The sequence below is a fragment of the Agelaius tricolor genome, unplaced genomic scaffold, assembly GCF_023055355.1.
Source record: "Agelaius tricolor isolate 1412-34295 unplaced genomic scaffold, bAgeTri1.0.p SCAF_6, whole genome shotgun sequence".
NCBI lineage: Eukaryota > Metazoa > Chordata > Aves > Passeriformes > Icteridae > Agelaius > Agelaius tricolor.
In genome coordinates, this window is record NW_027269266.1 from 23,232,133 (window position 1) to 23,251,687 (window position 19,555).

The 19,555-nt window shown below is 42.6% G+C and overlaps 1 protein-coding gene across 4 annotated transcripts in view; it reads left to right on the forward strand.

Annotated features, from left to right (window-relative positions):
- The window catches only part of DYNC1I1 (dynein cytoplasmic 1 intermediate chain 1), a 186,721-nt gene that overhangs the window by 150,408 nt on the left and 16,758 nt on the right, over positions 1 to 19,555 (forward strand). For all 4 annotated transcript variants that reach the window (XM_071429032.1, XM_071429036.1, XM_071429034.1 and 1 more), the window contains exons 15-16: positions 10,816 to 10,956; positions 17,149 to 17,274. In XM_071429032.1, coding sequence (XP_071285133.1) covers positions 10,816 to 10,956; positions 17,149 to 17,274 — 267 coding nt within the window. The remainder of the gene's footprint in view (positions 1 to 10,815; positions 10,957 to 17,148; positions 17,275 to 19,555) is intronic.

A 19,555-nucleotide genomic window follows, 5' to 3' on the forward strand; every position in this document is an offset into this window, starting at 1 on the left:
AAAAGAAACAGAATTTGCAATTTCAAGCAAAGATAGTTGCTTGATAACCACAGCATAACCTGGTTCCTGATGAAGTTAATAGGGCTTTACCTTGAATTTATGCTGCACCATGTGAGCAAGTCTGGGATGCAGAGCTGTCAAAGGGAAGTCCCGATGTGAAGTGTCTGTGGAGCTCTGCCCTTAATTAGGTAGTGTCGGTACGATGCTTTGAAGAGGTAAAGTGCTAAGTGGAAATGCTAAGTGTTGTTAATTAATTAAACGCTAATCCTCATGAATGAATAGCATGAGGTTAAATAATGAAATGTAAGTATTGTTATTATTACAGCAATTGCTGTTTGGAGAGCAAATTTTTTTGATATTGTGTCAAGAGATGGAAGCTGTCTTGGAATTACTAAAACATAGCAAAACATAAGCTGGTTTCAGCTAAAGCCTTGAGGACAGAGAGCTGGATTTTGTTAGCTTTTTCATCCTCCACATGCCTTCTTTAGCTTTTATCCTTCCAATGAGGGGAGGTGCTAATGACTCATTTTCTCCTCTTGCACCCATGCCTAAGTCGTGCTCAGATGGGCAGAGATTGGTGTAACTGTAACAACTTTGCTGCATCCCCATCCACGCTTGTCTCCCTCTGCCTAATGTTTAAGTAATAGTGGCAATGCCAATATCAGAAGGAGGCTCAGAGGTGAGCAGACTGGTAGTAGGGCCACCACATCGCCATTATCAGGGTCTAATGGAGCCAGAGGTCATGTGTGCCCTCAGTGACAGACTACCCATTGTGTGTCAATGCTCAGTTTTGCTTTACCAGTACGTGCATCAATGCTAGTGCCTTCCTTGTGCCTCTCCTTTGTCTTTTTTTTTTCTTATGCTCTTCACATGCTGCTTTTCTCTTCTGGTATGCTCTGCTGTTTCAGTCTGTTGAGCTTTTTTGAGAAACCACATTTTAAACAGCAAACATTCCCATTTCTATGCTATATGCCTTCACATGCATCTCTGTACCTTGAATATCTTATGCCCATGTGCTTGTTGACAACCTGGGTATGACCCAGTCCTTCTGTCTCTTGGAGCAAATTACCTGTCATACCTTCCTATCAGCATGTAACTTCAGACTCTGCTGGTTTTCATTTGGCCTAGAGGTGAACTCCATCTCCTCCAAGGTCCAGCTGAAGCCTACCTTTAGAAAAATGCAAAGAAGCATGTGGTGGTGGCGGTGTTGCTATAGACAGGTATCTTGGCCCTTCCCCAGAAGCCTTGCTCATAGGATCTGATCAGATCCACTTAATAGACTAAATTTACTGTGATGGAAAAGGTGCTGCAGAATGAACCAGAGCACTACTTGATGGTCACATTTGGCCCACATCTTCTCATATTATCATGCAAGGCATTTTAGATGACTCTTCATATGAAGTTGGATCCTCGTGGATCTTTTATTATGTAAAGCTTTCACACTTTGGTTTCTTATGCAGCCACTGGAAAGAAGTAACTGTACAGCATACATTATAGACACCTCTTGGAGAGACCACCATTCCTGCCCACCACTGTCTATGCAGGAGCCCAAGTCTGGCAGATGATCAGTTGCTGTAGCTTTTGGTGGCTTTCTTGCATCTGGGCAGCCTCAGGCCATATCTAAACTTGCAGACGTGTCAGCACTTCTGAGCTCCCAAGTCTGTCTTCTTATCCTGGTTTTTCCCAAACCACTACCAGGAAGGAATCAGCCTCTTTATCCCATACCACATGCACATATACATATGCACCTTGATTTGCAGCCAGAATCCTGTGGATTCCTTTACTACTCCTCCCTCTGACTGATTTTGGTGGGGCTCAAATGTCTATCTCAAGGGACAATTTCACTCCTCTTACTTTGGATACCTGACTAGAATGGTCTCCCTCACTGATGCATTACCACACAAAGCTCCTTCTTTTCTCTTTGATAAAAGCAATTAAAATTATGAATTTGATTAATCAGTGTCCAAATGTTAATTTAATCTGATTATAGGGAATGACAAAGGGTGATAAAATAGCATGCTAGGATTTCATGGAAATGGTCTCTCTGTGGTGTGAGTTCAGAATTTTGAGTTTGATCCAAAAACAAGGCAATGAATGAATTTGCTTCAGAGCACACTTTCTGTCAGAAGGCCAAGCTGACTCGGGGAAGAGGGTGGAGTTGCCTGTTCAGACAGGATTTTTTTAGGTTTTGCCCTTTACCTCTGGAGCCAGAGGTCTGGCTCACATCCAGCTATTAAAAAAAAAAAAAGGTTTTTTTCTAGGTAATTTTAAAGAGCAAAACCAAAGTGAAGTCAGGTGGCTTGAAATCAGTCTCAAGTTCTTCACTTGAAATACTTCTTCTTATTTCAGTTGTCCGTGTAGCCATATTTGATAAGTGTTAGGAAAATATTAATCAGCTGGCCAACATGCCTAATTTACTGACATGAAACATGGTGCTTCTTTTTGATACGTTTAGTGAACAATGGCACACCCACAAATAAAACAGTCATCTAAAATACTGAGTCCTAAAAACTCAGTGGGCTAAACTGTATTTCAGAAAACCCTAATATAAATCCAGCTGTAGCAGTGAAAGCTCTATTTGCACATGGAAAGCAGAATTGGATTTCAGGAGCTTATATAATCTGTGCAAAACAAAGTCATCATTCCTTTTTTTCCCTGAAATCAAAATGCAAACCTCCCACTGACAGCTCTGTTGCAGAATTACACTGGAGGATCAAGCTCGCATGGAATAGTGAAGCATTTCAGGACAATTATCAGTATATAAAGCCCAGGACTTCTTCCCTAATGGAAATTTTCTCCCACCTGCTTCAGGCAGCCATCCTTTCTCTGCCATGTGAGAGACTTTTGTTATCAGTAAAAAAAAAAAGGAACTGTGTTCAAAGACCTACAAGATGGAGTTGTCTTCAATAATAATTAGCCTCAAAATCATTGCTTGCTGACCCATGAAAGCTCTGTGGGCATCCTGGTGGCAGCAGCTACAAATACTAATCTTGACTGTTTAGCAGGCAGTGCTGTAACATCAGGCTGTGTCAGCCATCCTGCAATGCTCCTCATGCTCCTGTTTCCTGGCAGCTGAACTGCAGCAGCAGGGTCACTTGAAAGCCTGGCAATTCGCTGAGTACACGCGCAAGGCTGGGCCAGGTACCCTGCGACGAAGCAGCATTTTCCATTAAAAAGAAAAATTGAGTTTTCAGGGGCCTCATACTGAATGTTCCCATCAGAATCACAGGGGTGGGACCCAACCAAACCACAGCCACATTATCCCACTCCTCTCCTTGCCTTGCAATTTGAGCTAAACGGTCTCTCTTTAACAACTTGAGACCCAAAGCAGGGAGACCAGTGACATGACCCCAGAAGAGGTACGTGCAGGACCTCAGTGCGTGCCACTGCCTCTCCTGCATGGCAGGAAAGCACTAGTGCACCGATCCAGCTTCTCCCAAATCATCTCAGCCACTCTCCAGCTCTGCTTCCTTGTCCCCCCTGTGTGGGATATAAACAGGGAGTGACAGCTGAAGGTAGAAGACCAAATCTGCCCTCAGTGTTTCACTCTGGGTTTCCTCTGACCAGGACTTGGTGATTCTTCCATCAACATGCCTTGCTTATAATTTTCAGCAAGTCCCTCAGGACCTTCTCTGAAAAAGAATCCAGGAATACAGCAATATAAAGGCAGGAGTATGAACTACAGAAAATATGAATTAGTTTGCTAGGCAAGGACAGTAGAACTTTCTGTAGTGTTTTGAGCTTCTTAAAAGAAATTGAGCCATTTTTAGAAGTAGTTAGAAATTCCAAAAGAAAACAATAGTAATTCTAAAGAAGTCTTTTGACACAAATGCATAGTTAGTAGTTTAGGAAGAAGTACTGTCCTGCTTAGAGCATGTTTTAGATAAAAGGTGGAAAACTTGATTACCATTTAGCGATGAAGTCAGCAGTCTGAGGAAATACCGAACAAATGGCAGATACCTGTATAGGCTTTTCCAGTGTTGCTGTCTGCACTTGCCTCCAGTTTGATGTGGGTGAATGAAGCAGAGAATATTAAACCTCACAGAGTGGAAACCCATAGGCACAACTCTTGTAATTGTGGAGTAAAAGGGGCTCCAGATTAGGAATTAAACTGGATGATCTAAAATGCAGAAACAAGAATACACCAGCCTGGCCAGGAACTAGGGATAAAAGTGAGCTGGGGAACTGTAAGCCAGTCTGCCTTACATGCATTCGGATGTTTTTAAAGTTCATCCATTGCAAGCAAATCTTTTAAATCATTTAAATTTAAAGTAGGCATCAAGTAATGCACATTTATATCAAACTCACTGAAAATAGTTCCTCAGCTAATATGCAGTGGTAAAGAAGAATGCCATTCTTTCTGCTTTTTTTTTCTTTAGAAAATAAAAAGGTATTTTTCCATTGGGTAAGTGGAAAGGCATGGTAGAAGAGAACTTTGGAAGTACAGCCAGAATGCGTTGCACCTCTGCTGAGTACTTAAAGAGTTAAGAAGGATTAACCACATAAGGGTTTTACCTGTCAGTAAAACTAGCTTCTAGGCTATATCCACAGATTTCAAAAGCTCTGCTGTTTGAATTTCTGATGCTCTTATAAGACAAGTGCTGTCTGACTTTCCAAGTTTTTTTATTTTTTTCTTCATACCATAGTATTAGACATTAAGATCGGTTCTCATTAAAACCGCCTGTGCCAATCATCAAACCTTTTTTCCTTTGCTTCCTTCTTTTATACTCACTTGTGGCGCTTTGACTTTGAAGGAAACCACAAAAAATGTAATCACCAGGTTATCTCCAGACTTGGTCTGCTCTCATAGCCCCTTTCCTTTTGGTCTTACCCTTGTCCCCTCTTCTATCCATAATAATTCCCACATGTTTATGCAAAAATATGGGACTTTATTATTGACAATTAAGGAAGGCAACAGTTTCGGCATCTCTGCAAGAAGAATAAATTCTAAAAGTGAACAGTTTTCTGCTTTGTCTGTCTGCAAATTTTAGAATGCCAAAGCCCAATCAGTGTAACAATACTACAGCACTTAAACAAAAGGGTTGTGAAGAGTGTAGGGATCATTTCCACACTCATTTCTTTCCCTCTGTTCTAAAACTTCTGAGTCTAAAACTTGAGCCTGTTATCTTGCCAATCAAGTCAGTTTAGACTTGATTCAGTGACCTAGTATTATCTGACAGTGAGGTGACACAACATACAGAGAGGTCACAGCCCAGTGAAATGTTCTTTGAGTCCCAGAGGCTCATCTGCAATCCAGCACTGAAACTGACTGCCAGAAAGAATTTTAAGGCAGGCAAAGGAGTTTTTACTCATGTGACTCAGTTCAGGTGCCTCAGTTAGCCAGTGACATAGGGTGGCTAAAGGTGAACATCACCCTTTTGCTTTCCCACTGCCATCCTTTGAAGGTCTGGCTACTCCTGGAAAAGATGGAGCAGGCTACAAGTTGTGAGTTGTATAGTACTGGAGTCTGCAGGATAATGATACCCTTTGTGGAGAAAGCAGACAGGCTTTGCTGAGCCATCAGGGATGTACCTGTAACTACTGCCTCTGATTTATGACATCTAGTAACAGTTCCTGGGAATGCTGTAGCTTTTAAAAAAATGAGCATAAACTGAACTAAGCAAGAGCCCACAAGTATAGCATCCAAGCAGGAGCTATTGGATAATTCTAGATCACTGTAACTATTAGAAAACAGATTTGGGAGAAACATGATAGTCCAGAACCGGCAAAATTCCTGTGGATTCCTGGAGATTCCAGATTCCTGTCAGTCTGAATGAAAACCAGGGCCTCTTTGAATCCATATAAACAGAGAGAGAACATGAAGGCTTACAAGAGCAGTAGAGCCTTATACAGAGCAGAGGACTAAACCCCTCACCTCACCACAAGAGGTACAGACAAGTAACCCTAAACAGCTAATGGATGGTGTCCCAAGAAGGACACCATTGAAAGGGGAAAGGTCAAGGCCAGAGTAAAGCAAATTTGATGAGTATTTCACTCAATATTCCCGGCAGCTTTTTGTTTCTGCTATGCTGTCTGCATGTTTTGAGTTGGCCTGGTTAAGTGGCACCCTCAAAAGGGAAACAATGAGCCTGGTTTCAGCAAAATATTGATATTTCAAAATATTTCAAGATGGACAAGACTGGGCCTATAAAACACTGAACAAGCTCAGATCCTATCCTGAGCAGAAGTTCCAAAAGCTGTGCCCTGTCCGAGTCTCTTTCACATCATCTAGTCAGTGTGACACTGCAGCACTCACTTTAAAGAAAGACAGAATCTTGTACCTTCCCTATGTGTTATCTCTGCTGAAAGAAATGTCTTTCTTTGACACCATTTTGCATGTTGTGGTTTTGGTTTTGTTTTTTTAATCAATAAAAACAATTTATGGAATACTTGGTCTCACAGGGACCAAGTTCATAGAATCATAGAATGGTTTGGGTTGAAGGGTCTGTAAAGATCATCTCATTCCCAATCCTACTCCCTGGTTTGTTCAAGGGCCAGAGGAACAGACACTGCTCAGGACCACTCTGTGCTCTTTCCAAGTGCCTGAAAACCTGAGCTTGAGCCTAAATAAACAACATTAGCTTGTTCAGAAAATTTCTATGCCAAGGACTAATGAATCTATTTTCTATAGATAATAGAATGAATCTATTCTCTAGGTGGGCAGAAAATATATATTCTGCCCACCTAGAGAAACAAAATCACCTTGAATCAACTTGCAAGTACTGCACAATACGGATGGCTGTTGTTAATATGGTGAGAGCCAGAAGTATGGTATTTCGCTTATCATCTTTAGAATAGAAGACAATTGAGTAGAAAGAAAGAAGTGGAGACAGCAAGAGTGTGTGGTGTCACCACACATCTGTACTGATGAAGGTACAGCCTTGGAAAGTACCTTAAAGTGGAGCTGACACCCACAGAAAGTGTGGCAACGTGGAAAAAAGTGCTTATTTCATGAAATGGGCAAAGCCAATAGTTTTTTCCATGGCTTTTTAGAAGTCAGATGCTAGTTAAAACCTGTGTGTATGTATACATTCCTGTATATGGATAATTAGCTACTTCATGTGTGGCGCCTCATGGATTAAAGAAAATTCTTCTATGCAAATAAGTGGAATAGACTGGTCAAATTTATATGTGTAAAAACCCCCTCTTTTATATAAATGTGTAGAATTTATTTAGGTGAGCTTCTTATTTCACAGACAAGTCTTACTTCCTAGACAGCCAACGGGTACATAAAACGTTCACTCTTCATTTTCTTCTCAAACAATGCCTCTATACAAACATTGAGGATAAGTGATTGATAACATGTTTAAATTAATGAGAAAAAATCCCATGTCTTGGAATTGGCTTTTGCTTTTTCCACTAAAAATGCTCAAATCATGTCCTTTTGGAATCAATGGCAAAACTCCATTGATTCTTTAGGGCTGTATTTTCACCCTACATTCTTCTTTTTCAGTAATAAGTAGTTTGGCCCAAGTTTTTCTGAAGATACTGCTTTAAACTATTTCTTCTGCTCTATAGAATAACAGAGTGGGTTGATATTTAAGAATGAAAGCTCATCAAGTTTAAATTTCAGTTGTTTTATAATAATAGCCATATGTTAGTTATGGATTGTGTAGGTCTGAAGTTTTGGTAATTTAAAACTGCTTTAAAGTGACCTTTACATGGTTCCACATTTCAACATTTTCTAAGAGCAGTCACTAGAGTTTCTTACTCATAAATCCTTGCATTACAGGATCTGCAGGCTGGGCCCATAGTAAGGGAGCAGGCTCACAGTAAGGAAGTCCTGTGAACATTTATACACACACCTAAACTCAGAAACGGAGTCTTCACAATGTAACCAACATAACTGCTCTCAGACCAGGATAAAATGTCAACTTTTAAGAAAGGCCAGACGCTGTTAGTATCAGAGGCAGGACACAAAGCAAGATGGACCATATGCAGTTGTTGTTGTTGTGTTCTTCTCTGGTTAAACAGCACAAGAAGACAAGACAGTATGGGAAATACTTTCTCTTTTTCCACTGGCAGCTAGCCAAGCTGGGAGGACAGGGATATTGGGGGCAGTATGAACTTTATGTAGCTCAGCTTCACTACCTGGAGATTTCTGCCATAAGATTTCTCCCTGATTTCCCAACCACACTGCAGCTCAACTTGCCTTTTGGTTGGGCTGCTCACAATTCTGCAATTTCTTATTTCTTTGCAGTGCTCCACACCCTATTCTGCTTCATTAATTTGTGTGTCATTCCTTGCATGTCTGAGATCTTTCTCAAAAGCCATATTATTCCTGTTGTCCACACTTTCCCTCTGACTTTCTATCTGACTGAGTATTTCCACTGTTATGGTAAAGGCGTTCCATTTTTGGTATTTGAGGCTTTTCACCTCAAATTCCAGAACCTTGAAAGTGTTTTTATTTTTATAACAGGGAAACAGAGGCACATCAGCTAAAGCTATTTCCTAGAGACTACACAACGTGTGTACAGTAAGATACAGACTAGCACCAAACCTCCTGACCTTCCTTCTAATGCCTTAGTCTTTAAGCATGAAATGGAAAATAACATAGCAGTACTAAAAAAGCCATTTTAAAAGTGCCACACTTAAGATCATAACAAGTTTTGATATGCTGACAAAAAGGAAATGCTGATTGAAAGATGCCCTGGATTGATTGATATCTTAATAGGCCCTTAACTTCAGTGGAATTTTGTTACTTCTCCCATGACATTAAATGTTAAAGTGCTGTATGTACAGCACTTTTCCCATTAATAAGAAAAATAGCATCCATCTAGCAGTTGACCAGATTTCTTTTTCTTTTGGTGTACTACTATCTTCAATGCCCACCAGGATTTAGACACTTGATGTATTTGAACCTAAATTAGATGTTTTCAGTGAAAACCCACAGTGCAGCATTGGGAATCCATGTAGCTCTCTCTAAATACTATTTCCTAGCTCACAGTTGTGAAGATTCACTTTGAAATTTCCTATGAAATACCTCTGCCTGTTCAAAAGTTTGGTGTTCATTTGGTCCTAAACCCTGGAAAAGCTTTAGCACAGGCATGTAAGTAATTCCATTAACACATGTAAGTCCACTGATAATACAGTAGGCAGACACATACGTGTTTGGAGAAAAAGACCTTCAGGAACAAAAATATTTTTTTGTAATTTTTTCTTTTTTTTTTTGCAAAACTCCAGCCTGGGAAAAGAAATTTAAATGGTGTACAAATTTGAGGTAATGAGGTCAAGCTGTGATTTCATTTCATTGTTACACAAAACGTTTGATAGTCTTAAGAAATGGACAAAAACCATTACGCTAGTTACAAAAATTTGAGACCTAATCCTGTAATCAAAGCATCTTCCATTAATTCAGGCAGAGGAAAACCCAGCCTCTGGAATAAACCCCTGAGTATTTTTGGTATGTTTGCAAATGACAAAGTCATGTAATTAAACCTTTGAATACTTCCAGTATTCAGTAATTTTTTGTGATACCTTCGGTGGCCAGAAATGTTACAGAACTGCTTACAATACAGTGCTGCAACAGCAACACACCACACCAACACTCAGAGACATGGCAGCACAGAGATGGACACGCGCCTGTCCCACCTGCTGACCCTGCAGTGCTTCCAGCCCCAGCGTCCGTCCAAGCACCATGGGGTGCAAGAGGACCGAAACCAAAACTAGCAAAGACCTGCCTGTAAATAGATACCAACTGCATTATCGCTTTAAATTAATAATATACGAGAGAAAAGCTATATAACACTTGCAATTGGTCTCTCCACTTTTTGGAAAAATAACGTGTGGCTATGCATTGAGGCACTCCGGACAGTGTTTGCTTTGTTAAATGCACGAGGGTGCACTCCAGAAGGACCTGACCGAGATGTTGGAGGGGTGCGACCCGGACACTCACACGGCCCGCTCGGTGATGCTGCATTTCCCGGGGCCGGGGGACCGCGGGGGGACCGGGGGCGCCCGTCCCGCCGGGCCGCGCTCGCCAGGGAGGCGGCAGGGAACGGCAGGAGGAGGGAGGCACTCAGGGAGACCCTCGGAGAAGTCCCATTGTTTAGATTTCTGTCATAAGCCATGAGAATACTTAATTTCTTTCATCTCTGGAGTTTTCATTATCATTCAAATTTCATTTTCCATTAATTGATCGGGGATTAGCGAAGCCATTATGCAAAAATTAAAGACAAGCCAGATGCGATGAATAATTCATGAGGAACAATTACACTTTATTCCTGGTGTACTTCCTAACTTCCCTCCGACTCCCCGCCTGCCGCAGATGACAGCCTTCCCTCCCTCCGGAGCTGCCTCCCTCCTTCCCTCCTTCCCTCCCTCCGGAGCGCGCCGCGCGCGGGGAGCGCGGGGCCGGTGCGCTGCCGCCGCCCGCCGCTAGGTGTCAGGCGCGGCCCGCGGAGCGCGGGGGGCCGCGGGGGCGCCGCGCTGCTCCCGCCGCTCTCACGATCCTTATCGGAGCCTCCGCCGGCGCGCCCGGCTCGGGCGGGAGCGGGGGTCCGTGCCCGCTGCCTCCCGCGCCGCCCCCCCGCACCCCCTCCCGCCGCCGGGGTGCCGGCCAGGAGCGGGAGCGGGAGCGGGCGCTCTCCCCGCCCCGTCATCCGCGCGTCCCACACCCCTCACACCGGGCATCTCATTTATCCCACCGGACAGTTGTTGCCCCATTAAAGCGCAGTCCCGCCCTTCGCGGAGGACCTTTCATCTGGGGAAGTTTTATGACACTTTGTAAATGTGCAAAGTTTTTAATTAGACTCGCCAGACAGCCCCAGGCAGCACTAGCGCCACGAAGTCTTCATGCCGCTCTCTGCTTTACAGCACAACAAGCCGCTCTACTCCTTTGAAGACAATGCCGACTATGTCTACGATGTCATGTGGTCGCCAGTGCATCCCGCGCTCTTCGCCTGCGTGGACGGGATGGGGCGCCTGGATCTGTGGAACCTGAATAACGACACCGAGGTGAGGCGGCTCGGCGGCGCTGGGAGGGCGCGGGCGGGCGGGCAGCGGGGCGCCGGGCAAGCCCTTAACCCTGTGAGAGCCGGCACTGCCGGGCACCCCTCGCCATCCTCCCCGCCGGGGCTCCAAGGGGCGCCGCGCTCCCTCAGGGCGGGGACAACCCGGCGTCGGCCGCCGCCCGCGCCCCGGGGCGCGGCGGGGAGGGGAGGGAGAGGGAGGGCAGGTCCCGTTGCCGGGGGCGCCCGCCCGTCCCCTTCTCCCGTCCGTCCCTCCTTCCTTCCCTCCCTCCCGCCTCCCTCGCTGCCTCCCCTGCGGCGGGGCTGCTGCGCTCGGTACCTGTCAGGGGCGGGAGGGCCGACTCCGGCACCCCCGGCAGAATGCCAGCGCAATTAAATGCCGCGGTGCCGGCTCGGGGAGGAGGCTCCTTCCCCCTCTGTTATTTTAAGGTGCGCTTTTAAACCGCGCCCGTTCTGCAGGTTTTCTTTTTATTTTATTTTATCCCCTCACCCCGTTTCTGACGCTGGGAGAGCCAGGTTTGCGATTCCGGCCCAAACCCAGGGGGTCACACCTTGGCAGCCCGGCCACGCCGCCACCGACTGCCAGCGGGACGGGGCTGTGTTGGACGGCGAGAGTTGCTCTCCCTCTGAATGTATTTTCCTCTGCGCCACAGGCTCTGGGGACTGGAACTTGAAAGCCCCGTGCCAGCCCCTCCAGCGTGTCAGAAACCAAGCGTGTGCCCCTGCATCTCCCCTCACATCCTGCCTCTGAGTCGCTTGGTACCCTGCTTCAGTCTTTTAAAGCACAGGGCATCTCTCTCACACGTTATATGGGGCTTTACACCCTCACCCCTTTTTTTTATCTTTAAACTTTGCTGTGGAACTTAAAGGTACAAATGCAAATAACTACCTTTTCTTTTCACTGCTATTAGCTAAATAGTGGGGACCATTGGAAAGGAAAGGTCTCGCGTTTGAATTTCACTGGTGAGAAAGAATTAATCAGAGGAGTTTTAGCAAAGATTGAGACTGATAAACACTGTTTTTTAAAAAGTATCTTTCTAAATGTGCCAAACCTCGGGTTTTTCCTCTTATTTCAAATTTTTAAAAACAGCAGAGGCTTAAATTGATACTCTTTTTTTTTGGATTTTCAGAAAACCTGTTATCACCTGAGGTCAATCTTAGATGGCCAGCAATCAGTTTCCAGCACAAAAATTGAAGTATTTTTCCACGCACTAAGTCTTCCTTGTTTTTACTTAATTCAATGAAAAACTAAGAACAAACAGACTGTAAAAAAATAAAAGGCCACATATTAACTGGTGAGTTTCTTTTTATGTCCCAAAAAAAGAGACGATGGAAGAGCAAGCGGCAGTATTTTCCTCCTTACGCCCTATTTTTAATTATTTTTTTTTTAATATTAGTTGGATCATTAATATACCTTTCACCTAAACCTGCTGTGCGTTTCAGTCAGAGTAAAATACGGGTGCAGTTTATGGCTTCCAGTGAGTGGTGCTTGCCATAAATAAGCACGGACAGGTAAGAGGAACCAGCACCGGGCACTGCACTGTCAAGGGGAGCAGTGAGGCCTTTTGAAGTGCTCTGAGCAGGAAGCAGTGCAGCCTTTTTAATTAGAGCACATACAGCTGGAGGATATTCAGGAGGAGTCTCCTAAGAATTTATTTTGGGAAGGGAGGGACATATCCTTCAGGTCTTCTCATTAATGCAGGCTTAAACACACAGCATAAAACCCAGCATTTTGAGAAGAAAAAAAAAAATCCTTTCCCCCCAAGTACCAGGGCTGAAATTGAAATCAACTGATGTTTTGCCATTTTACTCAAGGAGACCATAATTTCTTTCCAAAAAGTTAGTCTGGACTGCTTGATCCCATTCCCATCAATAATAAGGCTGTACGTAGCAAACCGCTGCTGCTTTCAGTCTGTTTACATATAAATATATAGGAACATCAAAAAAAAAGAATTAATTTCAAGCTTCATCCTGCTTTTATTCTGCATGCAAGGCCACCCCCTGATTTCACAAATTATTTCCGTTCTCAGAGGTCAAAATCAGCTCTCATGTAGGATAAGACTGGAATTATTTCCATGGTATCCGAGCTTTGTGTTTTTGTGAGAATCAAATTTGGGTCTCTGGACACAGAAATATAATTTGCTTTCCTTACTGAGCAGTGATGAAACAAATAAAAAAAATCATTATAAATTATAAACTGATAGAGTCTGAATAGATGTGAAGTTTTTTTATGCAGAGAAGCAACAAAAGTATCTCTGAAAGAGAGAACTGCTAACAGTTCTTCTAAGCATTGTAACTGAAAGTGATTGTTGTTTGCTTTTACCCTCTATCTGGTAGGTCATAATTAGCTAATAATGTTCCAGATTTCTGTAATTGATTATGCCATTTAGGCCTGCACAGCTATTTGCTAAGAAAAACTCCTTGTCAGCACTTCTGCCTTTGTAATAAGAGATCTTGAAACACCTATTTTTTAGATCGTTATTACTTTTAGATGTCAGATATGTGATGTCAAAGTATTTGTGAAGACAGTAGAAAATGACAGGTCTATTACTGTGTTTAACTGCTAGCTATTGATAAAAATCTCTGTGTAAGAACTAGATGTGATTGTTATTAAGAAGTCCTGGCTTTGTTTAATTTGGGGAATAAGCTGCATTCATATTTAGGTTTCATATTGAAAATCAATTAAGAAAACACCTGGGTTTAGTTACAATATGCTACCTCTAAATTTTTGAATCTCAGCAGAGTTTCCACTGGTGTTGCTCTCGGTATTTATTGGAAACATTTTTCCTGAGAGCTGGATGCTTTCTGACCAAGTAACTTAGATCATTGGACTGTACCAAGGATTTAATCAGTGTAATAATTATTTTCAACATATCGTTGCAAAGTTGCAAGGCTATTGGTGTACTTCATGTTTATTTCTGCATATCAGAATTTATTTTCGTAATAGCAAGGAAAATCATCATGTTTTATTTTATATCTGATAAATGCATATTAAAAAAAGTCGAAAAGAAAAAAATCCTTACCCACTCGATCATTCTTTTGCAAACTGAATATTTTTTTTATGGATCAGTGTAGTGAGGTTTGCAAAAAGCTTCAGGATAGCAAATGCTGATTTCTTACCGATGTATCCATGACATTTATTTTTTGGAGATAGATTGGAGAGGATCTCTTGGTGCTTGATGAGTCTTATTTATGTATGAGCTGATACGAAACTGACTTACAAAGTCGCTTATTTCTTCTGTGTTACCCTGTCAGATGTTTCTCAGGATTTTTGTATGTTGTACCTTACCTTTTAAAGTGTGAGGATGGTGTCTGTATCTAGAAACAGGCAAGAGATGTATTTGCAAGCAGGTTTTGACACTACATAGGCAGTGAAAATAATAATAAAAAGCTGTATTCTTATAATGCAGGTTTTTCTGACTGCATCTTTCTTAATCTGTTATCTGTTAAAATTTCATTTCAAAATTGTTTAAAATCTGACAAGCACCAACTTCAGAGAATTTGTAAGGTATTTCAAATGTGATTTTAAAAACATAATGCTACCATTATAAATAAATTCTTACCTTGAAGTCTAAAATAGGCGTATGTAATTTAAACTATCACTACTGAGAACAGACAAATCTATTTTAAGATACTATGGTTTGACTATATTTCTCTCCATATCACTGGAGAAAAGGTTTTCTCTTTGGATTTTTAAAGACTGTTTCAGTATTGCTTTTTATTTTGTTAGATAGCTTTGTGGATTAGTAACAGGAATTTTCAAAACCATTAGGTTTTGAAAAAAGCATGGGTTGTGTCTTGTGTCTGCGGCATTCCTGCTTATTTTTATATGGAACACTGAAAGAATGCTGTATTAACAACAACAAAAAGTAAACCCCCAAAAACAAAAACCTAAACCAAACCCCAGCTCTAGAGTTATGTATTACAGCCTCCTGAAAGATGTTGTGAAAATTCAATGCCTTAAATATGCACTGTATATTTGCACATGAAACATATATCTGTGATCTGCAGTTTTCTGAGAAATGTAGCTGGTTAGTGGCTTAGTCCTCTAAAATCTGGCATTTAGCTGTTTGAAAAAACCCATTCCCAAATGTTATGAAATTAACTTTGTCTGGATTTTTTTCCTAAGAAATCCATGATCACAGCACTAAAACTTGCTTGTTTTCTACTGTGATTTTTATCATGGATTAATGACTCCATGTCAGCTTTTGGCCATTGACTCTTCTTGGGTAACAGACCTGGGACAAGGAGTTCATGCATGCCAGCTTTTTTGGGTAATACTGCCTTGGACAGGACCTAGGCCTTGCACAATGGGGAGATGAGTCCAGTAGTTATTTGCATTTGAATGGCTTCCTAAAGGGGGGAGGATGGTATCTGCTTTCGGATTGGTATCCAGCATTATTTCTACATCGTTCATAGTTCTGCAAACAAAATCCTCCTGCATTTCTCTTGTGGGGCTCAGGACACTGCTGTGAAGCCCTTTGCCAAGGTGATGCTTTAGCTGTGGCAGAATCCTTGCACTTGAGGTGCCAGTTGGTTTGGCAGCCTGGTGTCAAGGTTGGTGAGGGGGAGCAGGGAGCCTCCAGGGGGAGAGTCAAGGGAAGCAGCCCGGATTCCTGGTCCGTGTCCAGCTGCTGGCGTGGCAGTGCACATGCTGCGGCTGCAACAAGAGTGTCAGCAAGTCTGCAGAGGTTTGGCTTCCTGCTGTCACTCATCTGGTGTGACACAATGAAGGCATTAGGGCTGAGGAGGAGACTGGCATAGCAGCTGTACAATGCTCATTTTAAAATTATTTTTGTCCAGGATCTTTAGACCTGTCTCAGTTCTCACAGTCAGAGAACTGAGATGAAGTCAGCAAAGTACTGGTTTTGTTAATCATGCCAGTTTGTCAGTGTTCAAACCAGGGTTTAGAATGACCTTCAAACTGCTTTCTTCCTGCTCCTGCAGCTCACTGTGCTGCCAATGGGGACAGAAGCAGTACCTGTCACTCCTCCCAGTGTAGACGGGACTAGTTCTTGTCCAGCTACTTCTTTTTAACCTGGACTGCTCTCCGTTCCATGCCCATTTATAGATCCTGGGACACTCCTTGTCATCTCACATGTTACCAAAACCTTTTCCCACCAGATGGATGTGGTGGAGGAGTTGTTTTTGCAGCTATCCTATCCTATTTGCCTTGACCTAAAAGGCAGTGAAACTAAAGCCCTTGTTTGGAAGGCTGTTATGCCAAGCTCCACGCTCCTTGCTCAGGCAGGTTCTCTCCTATTAAAGGCAGCTGGGTGGAGCATTAGTAGGCTTGCAGGTTACTGTCATTTGTCATATGAGGTGACCTAAATCAACTGAGTGATCCACTATCTGGGACAAACACCCACACAGTTCCTTCCTCCTGCAGCATCTTTTGATGCCCTCATTCCAGCACAGATGACAAATACTTCTCTTGGGATCATGTTCATTGCTTTATTCATCCCACGCATTAACCAGAATCTTTATGTGTTCTTGTGGATCACCTGTTAAGTTGGTTGACTTGGGGCAGGGAGGGGGTTTAGGAATTAAGACAGCATCCAGGTGTATTTAAAGCAGAAGTAATTTCCTGGGGATGTAAAGGAGAATTGTGGGAATATATTGTAGGAGTTTCAAAATGTCAGCTCAGCTGTTCTCACTTCTGCCATGTCCTCACTCTAAAGTGATTAGCTCAGGACTTTTCTGATAGAATACCTAACTTTCAACCTCTGCATCTAGCCACAAAGGTGAGTATGGATTCAAAGGATGTGTCAGCATGAATACAGAGATGTGTCTGCTGACTGTCAGGTTATCTGGGCCTGAGTCAGAAACCACGCCACGACTGAAGCCAAATCCTGCTCTCAGTTGGTTCTTGGCCATGTTAGTGACTTTTGAGAAAAAAAAGTTGGTTTTGCATGTTTCCAGGACTAAGGGGGAAAACATGGTTTCACTTACTGCCCCGTACCCTTCATTCCAAGCAATCTCTTACTCTTCTCTCTTTTTAGCACATCATCAAAGAAACAATGAATCCTTTTGCTTTTTTTTCCTCACCCCAATGAGAATTATTTGCTTCTTCCAGCAATGCCAAGGGACTTTGACTCATCCAGGACATCCAAAACTGACCCCTGGGTTTGTAGGCAGTGTGATTTTATTGTCCTTCCTGTTCCTATTGTTTCAACAGGTTCCCACAGCCAGTGTCACCATAGAAGGAGCGTCTGCCCTCAACCGCGTGCGCTGGGCCCAGGCTGGGAAGGAGGTGGCAGTTGGTGACTCAGAAGGCCGCATATGGGTCTATGATGTTGGAGAGGTATCTTCTCTTGGGATTCTTTTGTGGTTTGTTTGTTTTGTTGGGGTTTTGTGTTTTGTTTCTAAGGTCAACTCCTGGAGACTGCCACATCCAAGTTGAAGAAAGAAATCTGTCTTACTCTTTCAGTGGAGTCCTCATTGAATTTCGGTTGCCAGCAGTGTGTTTATCATAAAGCTACCTTGCAAAAGAGTTAACTTGTTGAAGTCTCATGAGAGAAGTCTCTTTTAAAAGCTTCCAGTCTTTTTCAAGCTGTTTTTTTATAATGATCCTGTGGGTGCATTTGGAAAAAGTTAGAAGAAGATAAAGAAAAAATTGAGGTGCAAAAAGAGGCAGTGCTGTTCTAAAATTGGTCCTAAAGGGTTCACCTTTTATACTCCAGTATCTCTTATTTTATGATACTCCAGTATCTCTTATTTTATTTTATGGCTTATTGCTGTAATTTTTCTCAGCCTGACATGCATAGAATGCATCTGTTCTTTTGATACTACTTCATATGTCTGAATATGTGCAAAAGTACTAACAGGAGGAAATCAGAGGTGTCATGTTGAAGGATAGTAGGGGTATGCATGATAGACTATAGCAGGATGCATATTCTGTGTCTAAGGCTGCTCTCAATTCACCCTGCTACATCTTATAACAAGCATCTAAACTGCAGTGTGTTTGGCAGTGATGAATCTAACTCTTTGTTGATGAATGCAGTATAAAAGTGTTCCATCGGCATTACAATCCCTTGGAACAGGTTAGGGTGAATCTGAGCAATCAGCTTTTATGTAGAGAATTTGTTTTCCATCATTATCTGTGATAGGATACGGAGATACCCATCTCTACACAGTAGGGAAACATTATAGAATGCATACAGAATTATCTGTAACTCTCATAAAGTGATTTTATGGCCCATAGCAAAATTGCTTGTGCATGACTCATATTTTTGGATTTCATTCACTAGTGCAGGAGTTTCCCTTCCACACAAATGTTTGCTGAAACTTCTTGCCATGTTGTTAGCATAATCTCTAAATTGTCTAAGGTTACTGTGCTCAGATTTCCACTGTGACACTGGCAGGTCAGCTGTTTTTATTTATTTTCCATTTTGCATGATTGTTCTGTCTTTCAAGTGATATGACAGGCTGTGGAAATGTCTTTGATGACAGCACAGTCTGATCTTGTCTGAGAGTCTAGACAGGCTGTAGAAATGTCTCTTTTTGCATATCATACACCAAATCATTCATAGGACTATTTACTCCTCCAAGCTCACCCAAAAGAAAATAGTGTTCTATGCAGAAGTAGAAATATTGAAGTTTTTGACCTTTCCTGTGTATAATAAGACATCATCTTGCAAAATGAGTCATAGTGATACACTCAAATAAAAAAAAAACCATGCTTCTATTACTTGAAAAAGAAAACAGAGTCGTTCAACAGTATTGATTTGTGTGAGTCTAGTTCAGTGTAACATAAGGAGTTCTGCTTCAGGGATGTTGTGTGCCCTGCCCCTGCAGAGGTTCAGTGTCTCCAGCTCAGCTCCCTATGTGCTTAAGTAAAGCGATGGATGTCTCTCCACAAGGCTGCTGAGAGACCATTGCCAATCCTGCTCTGCTGTAATGAATGAAGGAGCTCATTAATTTGTCTCCTGGTTCAGTCAGGCAGTATCAGTCTCTGCAGTAATTCCTGCATGAAATTTAGGAGAGGTCATCTGGGCTGCAGCACTGCTGGGGCTGCTGTGTTTGTTAGTGTCTTTTTCTGGTTTAAAAGAGAAGGGTGCTCATATATTCTCTAGCCCAACTGTTCTCACTATAAAGCCTCAAGTGAGATACAGAAATACTTTGCAGATCAAGAGCCTGGAACCAAGGGCATGGACAGTGAGGAGCAGCCTCTTGGGTCATGAAGCCTGTGGGGCAGTCTGTGAAGAGCTCTTTGATGAGAGATTCCATCCTTACCTGTCCTCTGGCATGATGCATGGGGGATTCACAGTGCACGTACACTCTTGGGAGTGTCTGCTACAGAAATATGGCAGCCTTTAAGGATTTTGCTTTACTTCACTGTGCAGACACTGGCCAGTTTTTGGCTCAGCTGGGGTCCTCCTTTAACTGTCCTTTCTGTAGGGGTTTGATTCTGGGATCAGATTCTAGGATCTGATGGGGCTGCTCTAACAGTTTAAAACGTAAAGTTCTTCTCCTGCCAGCCATCCTTAGCCACATGCCTTGCTGCCCAGTTTTTGTGCAGGTAGAAGGGCTTGTCACCACTCATATTGTGCAGAGAAATACAGATCAGTAGAGAAGTATTTAGT